The 19891-nt window shown below is 41.8% G+C and overlaps 1 protein-coding gene across 2 annotated transcripts in view; it reads left to right on the forward strand.

The window, feature by feature from the left end:
• Positions 1 to 544: 544 nt before the first annotated feature.
• Positions 545 to 19891, forward strand: part of rxrgb (retinoid X receptor, gamma b) — a 127771-nt gene continuing 108424 nt past the window's right edge. For both annotated transcript variants that reach the window (XM_045687937.2, XM_045687938.2), the window contains exon 1: positions 545 to 833. In XM_045687937.2, coding sequence (XP_045543893.1) covers positions 797 to 833 — 37 coding nt within the window. In that variant the 5' untranslated portion in view covers positions 545 to 796. The remainder of the gene's footprint in view (positions 834 to 19891) is intronic.

Below are 19891 nucleotides of genomic sequence, written 5' to 3' on the forward strand. Positions count from 1 at the left end.
TCAAAATAAAGCTAAATGTGTGAACATAATTCAGAAGGTGAACATATTGTAGGCTATTAAAATCGGTAAGCAGCCTATTCACACAATTTATAACGAGGGACTACACGAAACAATATGCCTACTGGCCCTACAAAATGTCTTATTGATCTTTGCCAGGTCGCAGTTGTAAATGAGAACTTGTTCCTAACTGGCCTACCTGGATAAATAAAGGGGAAATAAAAAAATGAAATAAATAAAGTGTTCAATTAATCAAAATGTAATTACAGAGTAATTACAAAACATAGCCTAAAGGCAAAGATTAGACAAAAATAATATTTTTTTATTGTTGAAATTATGAATAGGCTTTATTTGGTAGGCTATAAAACACACAAATGAAATGTAGCCTAAAATAAAATGAGTGTAGAAGTAGAGCGTATAGAAAGGCTTTTGGAAATGTGGAAACATCCACCTGATTTCACTTGGTTTTAAAAAAAAAAACACGACTCTGGCTTTTCGAACGCCATATTGGAATTTTTTTGTCGTTACTTTCTGTTTGCGAAAATGATTTGTGTCACATTTTATACATTCTAGGTTGCAACGTTGTAACGCTGCGAGGCGAGAAGTTTCGTCAGGTTCGTGTAGATATCTCGATGACTGTTGTCATTGGGAGGAGACCTGTTTTGCCACCCCCTTGCTGGGCCCCGCGTTGACCTGCCCTTGCACGGTTTTCCCGGTTGGGGAGTGTTATACGCTGGGATGATGTTGCTGCCTGTGACCGTGCGGCTATAGAGAACGACACAGCGTTAACTCACATATTATGGACAGAAGGCATAATGACCCTTATTTACACCCCAGTAAGTATCTTTCCTTGCTCTGTTTGAAATACCTTTATCCCTCGATAGTCGTTGTATAGTTGTGCTATTTGGAGACGGTTCATGGCGTGTTTTTCTCGGAGTGCCAGCGGGCGAGTTAGTTGGAGCAGTCCACGGACTCGGCTGGATATTTCCCTCCATAGATATTTATTCAATGGTCATGTTTAGTTAGCCTGCTTAGCACCCGTCCGGCTGTACTGCCTCTTGACATGAAGGGCTGCGGCCAATGTAAAAGTCAGTGGATCGCGGTTCTCCTGTTCAGACAAGGTCAAAGGTTGGCAGTTTAATTGCGCTTAAATGTATGTAATTTATGATGGTGGTCCGGTGTTTCTTGCCAACTGTTTTTGACATAAACACAATTTATTGGTTTACAATGGTGTTTTCCCTATCGTGGACGATATCTTTAGACCTAACGATCGAAAGAGGGGGGGCTTTTCTGTCCAGGTCTTCAACAAAACTTTCCCGAGTGGAAAGCAACCATCTTATTGCGCTGCTTGGTCAATGTGGAGGCTGGAGGCTGCCCAGTTGGAGTTATGGTTCACACATACACACCTCTTGTTACGTTTTCACAGCCAAGTGAAACTGCACAGAAAACAAGAATAAAAACAACAAACATTTGAGGAGACCTAGGCAGCAAATAGGCCCATAGCTAATAACACGGTTATTGATTATGTATTGGTTGTAGTAGTCTGCAGCCTACTAATGTAATCATAGTGCATGATGTGTGTAAAAGGCATTACATGCTGAGGTGAATACTAACATGCTGTGAGACTTTTGTGATGCTTTCAGTCTGTGATTTGTGCACAGTTAAGTTACAGCCCAGGGCTTCTTTAAGTCCACATAGTGAGTCACACACAACATGCATCATTTATCATGTGATGTTCTCCTTGAATGAAACATTCATTGCCAAGCCACTGCAATATAGTATGATGTTATTATCATCAACAGTGCTTTGTGAAAATGTCGGGGGATCTCGAGTGTGTTGGGCTCCCGAGTGGTGCAGTGGTCTAAGGCATCACAACAGACCCTGGTTCGATTCCAGGCAGTATCACAACCGGCCGTGATTGGGAGTCCCATAGGCAGGCGCACAATTGACCCAGCGTCGTACGGGTTAGGGTTTGGCCGGGGTAGGCCGTCATTGACACGGTGAAAATCTGTCGTTTTGCCCAGAACAAGGCCGTTAACCCACTGTTCCTAGGCCGTCATTGTAAATAAGAATTTGTTCTTAACTGACTTGCCTAGTTAAATTAAGGTTAATTAAAATAAAAAATCTAAAACCACATTAAAGGGATTGGAGTCTATCTTTGGGATGTTGTTGCCTGACTTGCCTGACTTGCCTCCTAGATATTTCAGCATCATGTATGTGGGTGAAACTGCCATCACTATGAATGGTTGTGTCTCCTGGTAATGGGAGACTGTGGGAGTCTGGGACAGGACGTGCTACCTGTCCCAGACCTGCTGTTTTCAACTCTCTAGAGACAGCAGGAGCGAAAGAGATACTCTCAAAGATCGGCTATGAAAAGCCAACTGACATTTACTCTTGTGTTACTGACTTGTTGCACCCTCGACAACTGTGATTATTATTATTTGACCATGCTGGTCATTTATGAACATTTGAACATCTTGGCCATGTTCTGTTATAATCTCCACCCGGCACAGCCAGAAGAGGACTGGCCACCCCTCATAGCCTGGTTCCTCTCTAGGTTTCTTCCTAGGTTTTGGCCTTTCTAGGGAGTTTTTCCTAACCACTGTGCTTCTACACCTGCATTACTTGCTGTTTGGGGTTTTAGGCTGGGTTTCTGTACAGCACTTTGATATATCAGCTATAGAAGGGCTATATAAATACATTTGATTTGATTTGTGAAGCGGTGAGCAAACAGATTACAGAATATTCATAAACAGACCATTTGTATCCCCTCAGACTAGAATCTTACTCAGTTCACTTCTGTTGTGTCTTGTTGAAATTGTTATACCTACAGTGTACTGTCATAACAAGTTCATAGGTCTAATAAGGTGTTATTTTAATCATGTTCCATAACAGAGTTATGATATGAAACATTCAATTCTATCATCTTTTTTCATGGTTTATTATTTTGTACTAAACATAAACTGTTGTAGTGACACAGAGTTCTGTGAAGGCTGTAACAGGCCATTCCAGTTAACTGTACAGTCATTAAATTGACACACTGCTCAGAACAACCTACTGTACAGGAAAGCATATGTAATAGCTATAATATAGTGTTGTTTCATAGCAATGGACGATCACGTTGACAAAATAAAAAAACTGTCCCTTGGAATTTGTAACATGTAATAGAGAATCTGTGCATCGATCATACCGTAGAGATCCTATAGGATGTTATCAATAAAATATCACAATACGTCGCGGAGCGTTCGATTTGGAAAGGAGACCCCCAGCTCCCCTAAAACCATTGACAACTACAAGCCGTTTTCAAGGGATTGTTAAATAAATGTTATAACTATTTGGTTTTAATATCATCACCTCTTGAAGAGCATAGTCAGAACTACACATTTCAGATTATTCCACATTTAGCTCTGTCATCAGAGTTATACAGGAAGTAACTGTATGCTTTTGATGATCAGTAAACATCAATTGATCATGAAGTTTCAGATACGTGATGGTAGCCTATCAATTTGGCATGTAGCTAGTAGGCTTGGGCGGTATCCAGATTGTCCTACCTTCATACCGACCTTGTGCCATACCCTGGATATTCGGTAATACCGGCACTGAACACAAGGGTCGCTGTTTTCAAACCCCACTGATACTCTGTAATCCGAAGGTGCCAATGCTTTGCATGGAGGAATCTGAAATTTGTAGTTCTGACTCTTCAAGAAAATAGATGTATAGCGGTTTGGAAATAAACTCTTCAAATACAGTTTATAAGGCTTTTATACCAATTTTCTGTATACCGGTAAATAGCCTCTAAAATATATGTAAACAGACCATAAATGTCTAAATGATTTTTCTTGGAAAGCTGTGAATGCTGTTATATGATACAATATCAGTACTTGTTGCATTCACAACTTGTCTAAGTCCTGTCAACAACTGATTTCAGCCAGTGTATGGCTGTGGATTGACTGCACTGGTTGAACGGAAGGTTGGCATATCGGCAGTTAATTAGAAACATGTATAGAATCATTCCTCTAAAGATGGCTAGCTAACAAACATACAGTACAGGAACATTCTTCAAGTTCATTATTTTACACTATCTTACACAGCAATGGCAAATCATGGTTGACCAATTCCCTGACCAAAATGGCTGACCTTTATCGCATCATAAGAAGGTTAATGTCCATTCTAGTATTCCAATTCCTAATTCTGTGAAGCAAATCAGTGAGAGGTCAGATTCAGCAGCACATCATAGTTTAATCAAGTTTGGAGAACTTCTGTGGATTATGCCAAGTAATAAATGTTCTTGCTTTTTGGCATTTCTGTGGTTTCCCGTCAGTCTGGGGGTTCACAGACGTGCAGGCATTCATTCTGCTGCTGCTGCTGTTCAGGGAAACGATATGCACATAACTCACAGATCTGTGGAAGTCCTGGAGATAAAGACAGTCAACGGAGATAGGGTGGAAAATTATTATTGGAATGGGAAAGAAAGAGACAGAGAGAAGAGGGAGTAAAGAGAGAGAAGAGAGAGAAAAAGAGAGAGAGGAGAGAGAGAAGAGAGAGAGAAGAGAGTGAGAAAGAGAGAGGAGAGAGAGAGGAGAGAGAGAAAAAGAGAGGGAAGAGAGAGAGGAGAGAGAGAAAAAGAGAGGGAAGAGAGAGAAAGAGAGTGAGAAAGAGAGAGGCGAGAGAGGGGTCCCACCAGGACTGGTTGACAGTAGCTCTCTGAACTCTTGTTTAACTGCTGCCAAGGGTCAATGATCCTCCTGATTTCTGTTTGAGTAACCAAATCAAATCAAATTTTATTTGTCACATGCGCCGAATACATACAATGAAATGCTTACTTACAAGCCCTTAACCAACAATGCAGTTTTAAGAAAATACCTACAAAAAAAAGTAAGAGATAAGAAAAACAAATAATTAAAGAGCAGCAGTAAATAACAATAGCATAGAAGGGGAGGCGGGGCGGGGGGGGGGGGGGGGGGGGGGGCAATGCAAATAGTCTGGGTAGCCATTTGATTTGCTGTTCAGGATTCTTATGGCTTGGGGGTAGAAGCTGTTTAGAAGCCTCTTGGACCTAGACTTGGTGCTCCGTTATCGCTTGCCATCCGGTAGCATAGAGAACAGTCTATGACTGGGATGGCTGGAGTCTTTGACAATTTTTAGGGCCTTCCTCTGACACCGCCTGGTATAGAGGTGCTGGATGGCTGGAAGCTTGGCCCCGGTGATGTACTGGGCCGTACGCACTACCCTCTGTAGTGCCTTGCGGTCGGAGGCCGAGCAGTTGCCATACCAGGCAGTGATGCAACCCGTCACAATGCTCTCGATGGTGCAGCTGAAAAACCTTTTTAGGATCTGAGGACCCATGCCAAATCTTTTCAGTCTCCTGAGGGGGAATAGGTTTTGTCGTGCCCTCTTCACGACTGTCTTGGTGTGTTTGAACATGTATGTTGGTGATGTGGATGCCAAGGAACTTGAAGCTCTCAACCTGCTCCACTACCGTCCCGTCGATGAGAATGGGGGCGTGCTTGGTTCTCCTTTTCCTATAGTCCACAATCATCTCCTTTGTCTTGATCACGTTGAGGGAGAGGTTGTTGTCCTGGCACCACACAGTCAGGTCTCTGACCACCTCCCTATAGGCTGTCTCATCGTTGTTGGTGATCAGCCCGACCACTGTTGTGTCATCTGCAAATCTAATGATGGTATTGGAGTTGTGCCTGGCCGTGCAGTCATGAGTGAACAGGGAGTACAGGAGGGGACTGAGCACGCACCCCTGAGGGGCCCCTGTGTTGAGGATCAGCGTGGCGGATGTGTTGTTCCCTACCCTTACCACCTGGGGGCGGCCCGTCAGGAAGTCCAGGATCCAGTTGCAGAGGGAGGTGTTGAGTCCCAGGGCCTTAGCTTAGTGATGAGCTTTGAGGGCACTATGGTGTTGAACACTGAGCTGTAGTCAATGAATAGCGTTCTCATATAGGTGTTCCTTTTGTCTAGGTGTGAAAGGGAAGTGTGGAGTGCAATAGAGATTGCATCATCTGTGGATCTGTTGGTGCGGTATCCAAATTGGAGTGGGTCTAGGGTTTCTGGGATAATGGTGTTGATGTGAGCCATGACCAGTCTTTCAAAGCATTGCATTGCTACAGACGTAAGTGCTACGGGTCGGTAGTCATTTAGGCAGGTTAGCTTAGTGTTCTTTGGCACAGGGACTATGGTGGTCTGCTTGAAACATGTTGGTATTACAGACTCAGACAGGGAGAGGTTGAAAATGTCAGTGAAGACACTTGAAACTTTGTCAGCGCATGCTCGGAGTACATGTCCTGGTAATCCGGCCTTGTCAATGTTGACTTGTTTAAAACCTCTTACATCTAGACGTTCCGCTAGCGGAACACCTGCTCCAATATCCAATGATAGGCGTGGCGCGAATTACAAATTCCTCAAAAATACAAAAACTTCAATTTTTCAAACATATGACTATTTTACAGCATTTTAAAGACAAGACTCTCCTTTATCTAACCACACTGCCCGATTTCAAAAAGGCTTTACAACGAAAGCAAAACATTAGATTATGTCAGCAGAGTACCCAGACAGAAATAATCAGACACCCATTTTTCAAGCTAGCATATAATGTCACATAAACCCAAACCACAGCTAAATGCAGCACTAACCTTTGATGATCTTTATTAGATGACACGCCTAGGACATTATGTTATACAATACATGCATGTTTTGTTCAATCAAGTTCATATTTATATCAAAAACCAGCTTTTTACATTAGCATATGACGTTCAGAACTAGCATACCCCCCGCAAACTTCCGGTGAATTTACTAAATTACTCACGATAAACGTTCACAAAAAACATAACAATTATTTTAAGAATTATAGATACAGAACTCCTCTATGCACTCGCTATGTCCGATTTTAAAATAGCTTTTCGGTGAAAGCACATTTTGCAATATTCTGAGTAGATAGCCCAGCCATCACGGCTAGCTATTTTGACACCCACCCTGACCAAACTCCGATTTACTATAAGAAAAGTTTGATTACCTTTGGTGTTGTTCGTCAGAATGCACTCCCAGGACTGCTACTTCAATAACAAATGTTGGTTTGGTTCCAAATAATCCATAGTTATATCCAAATAGCGGTGTTTTGTTCGTGCGTTCAAGACACTATCCGAAGTGTAAATAAGGGTCACGAGCACGACGCATTTCATGACAAAAAAAATTCTAAATATTCCATTACCGTACTTCGAAGCATGTCAACCGCTGTTTAAAATCAATTTTTATGCAATTTTTCTCGTAAAAAAGCGATAATATTCCGACCGGGAAAGCGTGTTTACATACAAAGAGAGAGAAAATAAAAGCATGGGATCCCCTCGTGCACGAGCCTGAGTCTCATAGTACTGTGACCGGCCACTATCCAAACGCGCTACTGTTTTTCAGCCAGAGCCTGCAAAGCCTCGATTCAGCTTTTTGCCGCCTTCTGAGAGCCCATGGGAGCCGTAGGAAGTGTCACGTAACAGCAGAGATCCCCTGTTTTGGATAGAGATAATCAAGAAGGCCAAGAAATGGTCAGACCAGGTACTTCCTGTACAGAATCTTCTCAGGTTTTGGCCTGCCAAATGAGTTCTGTTATACTCACAGACACCATTCAAACAGTTTTAGAAACTTTGGAGTGTTTTCTATCCAAAGCTAATAATTATATGCATATTCTAGTTTCTGGGCAGGAGTAATAATCAGATGAAATCGGGTACGTTTTTTATCCGGCCGTGAAAATACTGCCCCCTAGCCATAACAGGTTAAAGGTCTTATCGGCTGCGGAGAGTGTGATCACACAGTCGTCCGGGACCGCTAATGCTCTCATGCATGTTTTAGTGTTACTTACCTCAAAGCGAGCATAGAAATGACTTAGCTCATCTGGTAGGCTGTGCTTCCGTTTGTAGTCTGTAATAGTTTACAAGCCCTGCCACATCCGACGAGCGTTGGAGCTGGTGTTGTACGATTCGATCTTAGTCCTGTATTGACGCTTTGCCTGTTTGATGGTTCGTCGGAGGGCATAGCGGGATTTCTTAGAAGCTTCCGGGTTAGAGTCCCGCTCCTTGAAAGTGGCAGCTCTATCGTTTAGCTCAGTGCGAATGTTGCCTATAATCCATGGCTTCTGGTTGGGGTATGTACGTACAGTCACTGTGGGAACAACGTCTTCGATTAACTTATTGATAAAGCCAGTGACTGATGTGGTGTATTCCTCAATGCCATCGGAAGAATATTCCAGTCTGTGCTAGCAAAACAGTCCTGTAGTTTAGCATCTGCTTCATCTGACCACTTTTTTATAGACCGAGTCACTGGTGCTTCCTGATTTAATTTTAGCTTGTAAGCAGGAATCAGGAGGATATAATTATGGTCAGATTTGCCAAATGGAGGGTGAGGGAGAGGCTTGTACGCTTCTCTGTGCGTGAAGTAAAGGTGGTCCAGAGTTTTTTCCCCTTCTGGTTGCACATTTAACTAGAGGTCGACCGATTATGATTTTTCAACGCCTATACCGATTATTGGAGGACCAAACAAAGCCGATACCGATTAATCGGGCAATTTTTTAAAACATTTTTTTATTTGTAATAATGACAATTACAACAATACTGAATGAACACTTATTTTAACTTAATATAATACATCAATAAAATCAATTTAGCCTCAAATAAATAATGAAACATGTTCAATTTGGTTTAAATATAGCAAAAACAAAGTGTTGGAGAAGAAAGTTAAAGTGCAATATGTGCCATGTAAAAAAGCTAACGTTTAAGTTCCTTGCTCAGAACATGAGAACATATGAAAGCTGGTGGTTCCTTTTAACATGAGTCTTCAATATTCCCAGGTAAGAAGTTTTAGGTTGTAGTTATTATAGGAATTATAGGACTATTTCTCTCTATACGATTTGTATTTCATATACCTTCTTATAGGCACTTTAGTATTGCCAGTGTAACAGTATAGTTTCCGTCCCTCTCCTCGCTCCTACCTGGGCTCGAACCAGGAACACATCGACAACAGCCACCCTCGAAGCAGCGTTACCCATGTAGAGCAAGGGGAAAAACTACTCCAAGTCTCAGAGCGAGTGACGTTTGAAACGCTATTAGCGCGCACCCGGCTAACTAGCTAGCCATTTCACATCGGTTACACCAGCCTAATCTTGGGAGTTGACAGGCTTGAAGTCATAAACAGCGCAATGCATTGCGAAGGACTGCTGGCAAACGCACAAAAGTGCTGTTTGAATGAACGCTTACGAGCCTGCTGCTGCCTACCATCGCTCAGTCAGACTGCTCTATCAAATCATAGACTTAATTATAACATAATAACACACAGAAATATGAGCCTTAGTGTCAGGGGTGTCGTAGGGTAAAGCGGACCAAGACGCAGCGGGGAAATGTGCACTCATCTTCTTTTATTAAACGGACAAAGAAGGTAAACCAAAATAAACACGTACACAACAAAAACACAACGACTAATAACAGGCCGGTAAGGCACAGAGCTATACACAGCACAATCTCCCACAAATACTAAAACAAACACATACCTATTTATAGAACCCTCAATCAGAGGCAACGAGAAAACACCTGCCTCCAATTGAGGGTTCAACCCCCAATAAACTAAACATAGAAATACAAAGAACTAGACTAAACATAGAAATACATAAACATAGAACAGTGCCCAAAACCCCGGAATAATAAATCAAACACACCACTAAACACACAACCACCCCGAACCACATAAAACAAATACCCCCTGCCACGTCCTGACCAAACTACAATAACAAATAACCCCTATTACTGGTCAGGACGTGACACTTAGGTCATTAATATGGTCGAATCCAGAAACTATCATCTCGAAAACAAAACATTTTTCCTGTCAGTGAAATACGGAACCGTTCCGTATTTTATCTAACGGGTGGCATCCCTAAGTCTAAATATTCCTGTTACATTGCACAACCTTCAATGTTATGTCATAATTACGTAAAATTCTTGCAAATTAGTTCGTAACGAGCCAGGCGGCCCAAACTGTTGCTTATACACTGACTCTGCGTGCAATGACACAATTTCATCTGGTTAATATTGCCTGCTAACCTGGATTTCTTTTAGCTAAATATGCAGGTTTAAAAATATATACTTCTGTGTATTGATTTTAAGAAAGGCATTGATGTTTATGGTTAGGTACAGTCGTGCCATGATTGTGCTTTTTTCGCAAATGCGCTTTTGTTAACCTCTATGGGCTATGTGGGACGCAAGCGTCCCACCCCTGGTACACCCAATCAACAGGTGAAATATCAAGAGCAATTAAATGTCAAAATTCAAATTTCTCAAACATACAACTATCTTACACCCTTTGAAAGATAAACGTTTCCTTAATCTAACCACGTTGTCCGATTTCAAAAAGGCTTTACGGCAAAAGCATAAAGTTAGATTATGTTAGGAGAGTACATTGACAATAGCTGTGTGTAATGTTTTGTCAATTCAAAGACAGGTGTCACCAAAAGCATTAAACCAGCTAAAATGATGCACTAACTTTTGACAATCTCCATCAGATGACACTCCTAGGACATTATGTTAGACAATGCATGCATTTTGTGTTCTATCAAGTTCATATTTATATCCAAAAACAGCGTTTTACTATGGCGTTGATGTTGAGGAAATCGTTTCCCTCCAATAACCGCCAGTCAAGCAGCACAACAAATTAAATAATTACTATTCGAAAACATTGGTAAAATATTATATTGTCATTCAAAGAATTATAGATTTACATCTCTTGAACGCAACCGGATTGCCAGATTTAAAAATAACCTTACTGGGAAATCACACTTTGCAATAATCTGAGCACTGTGCCCAGAAAAATACGCTTTGCGATACAGACTAACCGCCATGTTGGAGAGATCTAAAATCGAAAATACTATGTAAATAATCCATTACCAAACATGTCAAACGTTGTATAGCATAAATCATTAGTGCCTTTTTTAACCAGAACATGAATAATATTCAAGGCGGACGTTTGCATTCTCTTTTAAAACGTTTTGGAACGAGAGTACCAAACATGAACTCGCGCGCCATAGTCTAATCGGCCACCACCGTTCCAAGGCTCTTGTTCGTTCAGTTCTCACAGTATAAGACTCAAAACACTTTCTAAAGACTGGTGACATCTAGTGGAAGCCATAGGAAGTGCTCAAAAATTAATAAGCCCCTGTGTGTTTCAATGGCATAGGCTTAAAGGTAATTCAACACATCAGGTATCCACTTCCTGTCAGAATTTGTCTCAGGGTTTTGACTGCCATATGAGTTCTGTTATACTTACAGACACCATTCAAACCGTTTTAGAAAATTCAGAGTGTTTTCTATCCAAACCTGAACAATAATATGCATATTCTAGCTTCTGAGTTGGTGTAGGAGGCAGTTAAAAATGGGCACATATTTTTTTCAAAATTCTCAATACTGCCCCCTAGCCCCAACAGGTTTTAAATCATCCCCCGTTTGGCGAAGTCGGCTGTCTTTGTTAGGAAGAAATAGTCTTCACAGTTCGCAACGAGCCAGGCGGCCCAAACTGCTGCATATACCCTGACTCTGTTTGCAAGAGAAGTGACACATTTTCCCTAGTTAAAATAAATTCACGTTTGCAGGCAATATTAACTAAATATGCAGGTTTAAAAATATATACTTGTGTATTGATTTTAAGAAAGACATTGATGTTTATGGTTGGAGCAACGTGTACCTAAGCAATTATATGCAACGCAGGACAGGCTAGATAAACTAGTAATATCATCAACCATGTGTAGTTAACTAGTGATTATGATTTATTGTTTTTTATAAGATAAGTTTAATGCTAGCTAGCAACTTAGCTTGGCCTCTTACTGCATTCGCATAACAGGCAGGCTCCTCATGGAGTGCAATGTAAAGCAGGTGGTTAGAGCGTTGGACTAGTTAACCGTAAGGTTGCAAGACTGAATCCCCGAGCTGACAAGGTAAAAATCTGTCGTTCTGCCCCTGAACAAGGCAGTTAACCCACCGTTCCTAGGCCGTCATTGAAAATAATAATGTGTTCTTATCTGACTTGCCTAGTTAAATAAAGGTCAAAAAAAATATATAAAAAATAAAATAAAATTGGACAAATCGGCGTCCAAAAATACCGATTTCCGATTGTTATGAAAACTTGAAATCAGCCCTAATTTATCGACCATTCCGATTAATCGGTCAACCTCTACATTTAACATGCTGATAGAAATGAGGTAAAACTGATTTAAGTTTCGCTGCATTAAAGTCCTCGGCCACTAGGAGCGGCGCCTCTGGATGAGCGTTTTCCTGTTTGTATATGGCGGTATACAGCTTATTGTGTGAGGTTTTATTGCCAATGTTGGTCTGTGGTTGTATGTAGACAGCTACAAAAAATACAGATGAAAATTCTCTAGGAAGATAGTGTGGTCTAAAGCTTATCATGAGGTACTCTACCTCAGGCGAGCAAAGCCTCGAGACCTTATATATCGTGCACCAGCTGTTGTTTACATATATGCATAGGCCACCGCCCCATGTCTTACCAGAGGCTGCTGTTCTGTCCTTTGAAGAAAAACTCTTTGTCTAATCTGAGATTAATAATCTCAGTTCTGATGTCCAGAAGCTCTTTTCGGTCATAAGAGACGGTAGCAGCAACATTATGTACAAAATAAGTTACGAACAACGCGAAAAAACAAACAAAATAGCACGGTTGGTTAAGAGCCAATAAGACGTTAGCCTTCCCATCCGACGCCATCATGGATACACACACACACACACACACACACACACACACACACACACACACACACACACACACATCACTCACTCACTCACTCACTCACTCACTCACTCACTCACTCACTCACTCACTCACTCACTCACTCACTCACTCACTCACTCACTCACTCACTCACTCACTCAAATAGGCTATTACCAGGCTCCGTAATGCACATCTATTGTGTGCCGTCTGCTAATACATATGACAGTTTTCAGTTGGTCTGAAATGGCAGAATCCTTGTGCAAATATGGCATTGGTCGACACACCCACACCTGTATGGCTTGGTATTACCGGGCGGGCGGGGGGCGGGTGTTCAATAGAGGGAGAGTCAACTTGTGAGTTTGTTATTTACAGGCTGGTTTGGTTTCATAGTCAAATAGGCCCTCCCATTCATATGCTTCGTCACATGCCCATTTTGTCACATTGTCTTTTCTGCTATGCAATGCTTGGATGTCTTGACACTTTTTAATTTAGTTTATGTACTTAGACTTTTACTAGAGCCAGGACGATACCAGTATCGCGATACTCCTTAGTATTGTGGCAAGGAAACAAAGCACAAAGCGGATTTAAATTCTTCAGGAAAACAGCCCTAATGTTGGAAACAAACATCATTATGTTGTCATCCTGAGTCACATTTATTTATTTTCCAAACTACAACACACAATATGTTACAGCAGGTTTTTAAAGGACCAAAGAGTTGTCTGCTTCATGTTTTCATTTTTTGCCATGTAAAAACAATATTGTATCACAGCCCTACTAACTGGTGTTACCCTCACCTGCTATCATCAAACTGGTGTTACCCTCACGTGCTATCATCACAGCCCTACTAACTGGTGTTATCCTCACCTGCTATCATCACAGCCCTACTAACTGGTGTTACCCTCACCTGCTATCATCACAGCTCTACTAACTGGTGTTATCCTCACCTGCTATCATCACAGCTCTACTAACTGGTGTTATCCTCACCTGCTATCATCACAGCTCTACTAACTGGTGTTACCCTCACGTGCTATCATCACAGCCCTACTAACTGGTGTTATCCTCACCTGCTATCATCACAGCTCTACTAACTGGTGTTACCCTCACCTGCTATCATCACAGCTCTACTAACTGGTGTTATCCTCACCTGCTATCATCACAGCTCTACTAACTGGTGTTATCCTCACCTGCTATCATCACAGCCCTACTAACTGGTGTTATCCTCACCTGCTATCATCACAGCTCTACTAACTGGTGTTATCCTCACCTGCTATCATCACAGCCCTACTAACTGGTGTTACCCTCACCTGCTATCATCACAGCTCTACTAACTGGTGTTACCCTCACGTGCTATCATCACAGCCCTACTAACTGGTGTTATCCTCACCTGCTATCATCACAGCCTTACTAACTGGTGTTACCCTCACCTGCTATCATCACAGCCCTACTAACTGGTGTTACCCTCACATGCTATCATCACAGCTCTACTAACTGGTGTTACCCTCACCTGCTACCATCAAACTGGTGTTACCCTCACCTGCTATCATCACAGCCCTACTAACTGGTGTTACCCTCACCTGCTATCATCACAGCTCTACTAACTGGTGTTACCCTCACCTGCTACCATCAAACTGGTGTTATCCTCACCTGCTATCATCACAGCCTTACTAACTGGTGTTACCCTCACCTGCTACCATCAAACTGGTGTTACCCTCACCTGCTATCATCACAGCCCTACTAACTGGTGTTATCCTCACCTGCTATCATCACAGCCCTACTAACTGGTGTTGTCCTCACCTGCTATCATCACAGCTCTACTAACTGCTGTTATCCTCACCTACTATCATCACAGCCCTACTGACTGGTGTTACCCTCACCTGCTATCATCACAGCCCTACTAACTGGTGTTGCCCTCACCTGCTATCATCACAGCCAGACTGACTGGTGTTATCCTCACCTGCTATCATCACAGCCCTACTAACTGGTGTTATCCTCACCTGCTATCATCACAGCTCTACTAACTGGTGTTATCCTCACCTGCTATCACCACAGCTCTACTAACTGGTGTTATCCTCACCTGCTATCATCACAGCCCTACTGACTGGTGTTACCCTCACCTGCTATCATCATCACCTGGGAAAACATAATTCTAAACAGTACACCTGGGAAAGCATCATTCTTAACAGCACACCTGGGAAAACATCATTCTAAACAGCACACCTGGGAAAACACCATTCTTAACAGCACACCTGGGAAAACACCATTCTAAACAGCTTACCTGGGAAAACACCATTCTAAACAGTACACCTGGGAAAACACCATTCTAAACAGCACACCTGGGAAAACACCATTCTAAACAGTTTACCTGGGAAAACACCATTCTAAACAGTACACCTGGGAAAACACCATTCTAAACAGCTTACCTGGGAAAACACCATTCTAAACAGCTTACCTGGGAAAACACCATTCTAAACAGCTTACCTGGGAAAACACCATTCTAAACAGTACACCTGGGAAAACACCATTCTAAACAGCTTACCTGGGAAAACACCATTCTAAACAGCTTACCTGGGAAAACACCATTCTAAACAGAGAACCTGGGAAAACACCATTCTAAACAGCTTACCTGGGAAAACACCATTCTAAACAGCTTACCTGGGAAAACACCATTCTAAACAGCTTACCTGGGAAAACACCATTCTAAACAGCGCACCTGGGAAAACACCATTCTAAACAGATTACCTGGGAAAACACCATTCTAAACAGCTTACCTGGGAAAACACCATTCTAAACAGCTTACCTGGGAAAACACCATTCTAAACAGCTTACCTGGGAAAACACCATTCTAAACAGCTTACCTGGGAAAACACCATTCTAAACAGCTTACCTGGGAAAACACCATTCTAAACAGAGAACCTGGGAAAACACCATTCTAAACAGCACACCTGGGAAAACACCATTCTAAACAGCTTACCTGGGAAAACACCATTCTAAACAGCTTACCTGGGAAAACACCATTCTAAACAGAGAACCTGGGAAAACACCATTCTAAACAGTACACCTGGGAAAACACCATTCTAAACACCTTACCTGGGAAAACACCATTCTAAACAGTACACCTGGGAAAACACCATTCTAAACAGCTTACCTGGGAAAACACCATTCTAAATAGTGCACCTGGGAAAACACCATTCTAAACAGTACACCTGGGAAAACACCATTCTAAACAGCTTACCTGGGAAAACACCATTCTAAACAGCTTACCTGGGAAAACACCATTCTAAACAGAGAACCTGGGAAAACACCATTCTAAACAGCTTACCTGGGAAAACACCATTCTAAACAGAGAACCTGGGAAAACACCATTCTAAACAGAGAACCTGGGAAAACACCATTCTAAACAGCTTACCTGGGAAAACACCATTCTAAACAGCTTACCTGGGAAAACACCATTCTAAACAGCGCACCTGGGAAAACACCATTCTAAACAGCTTACCTGGGAAAACACCATTCTAAACAGCTTACCTGGGAAAACACCATTCTAAACAGCTTACCTGGGAAAACACCATTCTAAACAGCTTACCTGGGAAAACACCATTCTAAACAGAGAACCTGGGAAAACACCATTCTAAACAGCACACCTGGGAAAACACCATTCTAAACAGCTTACCTGGGAAAACACCATTCTAAACACCTTACCTGGGAAAACACCATTCTAAACAGAGAACCTGGGAAAACACCATTCTAAACAGTACACCTGGGAAAACACCATTCTAAACACCTTACCTGGGAAAACACCATTCTAAACAGTACACCTGGGAAAACACCATTCTAAACAGCTTACCTGGGAAAACACCATTCTAAATAGTGCACCTGGGAAAACACCATTCTAAACAGTACACCTGGGAAAACACCATTCTAAACAGCGCACCTGATAGTGGTTCCATATGTGACAGAAATGAAAATCTCTGTTAGAAACTTAAAAAAGGGGGAATCTAAAAATGCAACAACTAGCATGGGATGCTAATATGACTAGGATTATCATCAACTAGCATGGGTTGCTAATATGACTAGGATTATCATCAACTAGCACGGGCTGCTAATATGACTAGGATTATCATCAACTAGCACGGGTTGCTAATATGACTAGGATTATCATCAACTAGCACGGGCTGCTAATATGACTAGGATTATCATCAACTAGCATGGGATGCTAATATGACTAGGATTATCATCAACTAGCATGGGATGCTAATATGACTAGGATTATCATCAACTAGCACGGGTTGCTAATATGACTACGATTATCATCAACTAGCATGGGCTGCTAATATGACTACGATTATCATCAACTAGCACGGGCTGCTAATATGACTAGGATTATCATCAACTAGCATGGGCTGCTAATATGACTAGGATTATCATCAACTAGCACGGGCTGCTAATATGACTAGGATTATCATCAACTAGCACGGGCTGCTAATATGACTAGGATTATCATCAACTAGCATGGGATGCTAATATGACTAGGATTATCATCAACTAGCATGGGATGCTAATATGACTAGGATTATCATCAACTAGCACGGGCTGCTAATATGACTAGGATTATCATCAACTAGCATGGGCTGCTAATATGACTAGGATTATCATCAACTAGCATGGGATGCTAATATGACTAGGATTATCATCAACTAGCACGGGATGCTAATATGACTAGGATTATCATCAACTAGCACGGGATGATAATATGACTAGGATTATCATCAACTAGCACGGGATAATAATATGACTAGGATTATCATCAACTAGCACGGGATGCTAATATGACTAGGATTATCATCAACTAGCACGGGTTGCTAATATGACTAGGATTATCATCAACTAGCACGGGATGCTAATATGACTAGGATTATCATCAACTAGCACGGGCTGCTAATATGACTAGGATTGTACCTTTGGCTTCTGGACAGTGAAAGAAAGTTGATATGAAAACCAATAGAGCAGGAGAGAAACGGCATAACGGTGGGTCCAAAAGGGAAGTACATGGAAATACATTTGCCAAAATTATATAATTACTCCCGTCTATACATAAATACATTAAATTATTAAAAACGCTTCACCAGAAAGCATGGCTTAGCCACAGAGGAATCAAGGATCCTTCATTTCTAAAAAAAAAAAAAAATAGCTTTGGATTGTTTCAGATCACAAGCTCTTAGGCCTATGCCTGTTTGCGAAGCCCTCGGTTTGGGAAGCCCTCAGTTTGGGAAGCCCTCAGTTTGGGAAGCCCTCAGTTTGGGCAGCGCACGTGGCAATAGGCCTAGCTCATTATTGACAGGCTGCTGTCAGTGAAAAGCATCTAAAATATATGTGAAGATAATGTGTCTTGAGTAGAATTTTAAATGTTGAGACAAGAAGAAGGGGAGGGTGGTGAAGATATAGACTAGTCTCTCTCCAGAATGGGAGGTGTGTGTGGTGAAGATATAGACTAGTCTCTCTCCAGAATGGGAGGTGTGTGTGGTGAAGATATAGACTAGTCTCTCTCCAGAATGGGAGGTGTGTGTGGTGAAGATATAGACTAGTCTCTCTCCAGAATGGGAGGTGTGTGTGGTGAAGATATAGACTAGTCTCTCTCCAGAATGCGCTCAGCTGTCTACCTCCAATTCTTGCACATTCATTGTGCAAATTGTTTGCCCTTATATTTGTTATTTTAATCAATTCCCCATTACATACACCTTAGTCAAATACATTTAAACTCAGTTTTTGGCTATTCCTGACATTTAATCTTTGTAAAAATTCCCTGTCTTAGGTCAGTTAGGATCACCACTTTATTTTAAGAATGTGACATTTCTGAATAATAGTATAGAGAATTATTTATTTCTGAATTTTGACCCATTCCTCCTGACAGAGCTGGTGTAACGGAGTCAGGTTTGTAGGCCTCCTTGCTCGCACACGCCTTTTCAGTTCTGCCCACAAATTTTCTATGGGATTGAGGTCAGAGCTTTGTGATGGCCACTCCAATACCTTGACTTTGTTGTCCTTAAGCCATTTTACCACAACTTTGGAAGTATGCTTGGGGTCATTGTCCATTTGGAAGACCCACTTGCGACCAAGCTTTAACTTCCTGACTGATGTCTTGAGATGTTGCTTCAATTTATCCACATAATTTTCCATCCGCATGATGCCATCTATTTTGTGAAGTGCACCAGTCCCTCCTGCAGCAAAGCACCCCCACAACATGATGCTGCCACCCCCATGCTTCACATTTGGGATTGTGTTCTTCGGCTTGCAAGCCTCCCCCTTTTTCCTCCACACATAACGATGGTCATTATGGCCAAACAGTTCTATTTTGTTTCATCAGACCATAGGACATTTCTCCAAAAAGTACAATCTTTGTCCCCATGTGTAGTTGCAAACTGTAGTCTGGCTTTTTTATGGCAGATTTGGAGCAGTGGCTTCTCCCTTGCTGAGTGGCCTTTCAGGTTATGTCGATATAGGACTCGTTTTACTGTGGATATAGATACTTCTGTACCTGTTTCTTCCATTATCTTCACAAGGTCCTTTGCTGTTGTTCTGGGATTGATTTGCACTTTTCTCACCAAAGTACGTTCATCTCGAGGAGACAGAATGAGTCTCCTTCCTGAGCGGTATGACGGCTGCGTGGTCCCATGGTGTTTATCCTTGCGTACTATTGTTTGTACAGATGAACGTGGTACCTTCAGGCGTTTGGAAATTTCTCCCAAGGATGAACCAGACTTGTGAAGGTCTTGGCTGATTTCTTTTGATTTTCCAATGATGTCAAGCAAAGAGGCACTGAGTTTGAAGGTAGGCCTTGAAATACATCCACAGGTACAAATCCAATTGACTCAAATGATGTCAATTAGCCTATCAGAAGCTTCTAAAGCCATGACATAATTTTCTGGAATTTTCCAAGCTGTTTAAAGGCACAGTCAACTTAGTGTATGTAAACTTCTGACTAAAAGCCATCAACAGAAACCCTGTGTGTGTGTGTTTTAGAGGAGTCTCAAGGGGGGAGGGAAGTGTTCTTTCAGCTAATTGTCAGTAATTACTCATTAGTGAAGAAGGTCAAAGTGTTGACGCTTTAATTCTTGCTTTAGTCAAGTAACGTGCCTCACGGCCC

Source organism: Salmo salar, chromosome 10, assembly GCF_965601325.2.
Source record: "Salmo salar chromosome 10, fSalSal1, whole genome shotgun sequence".
NCBI lineage: Eukaryota > Metazoa > Chordata > Actinopteri > Salmoniformes > Salmonidae > Salmo > Salmo salar.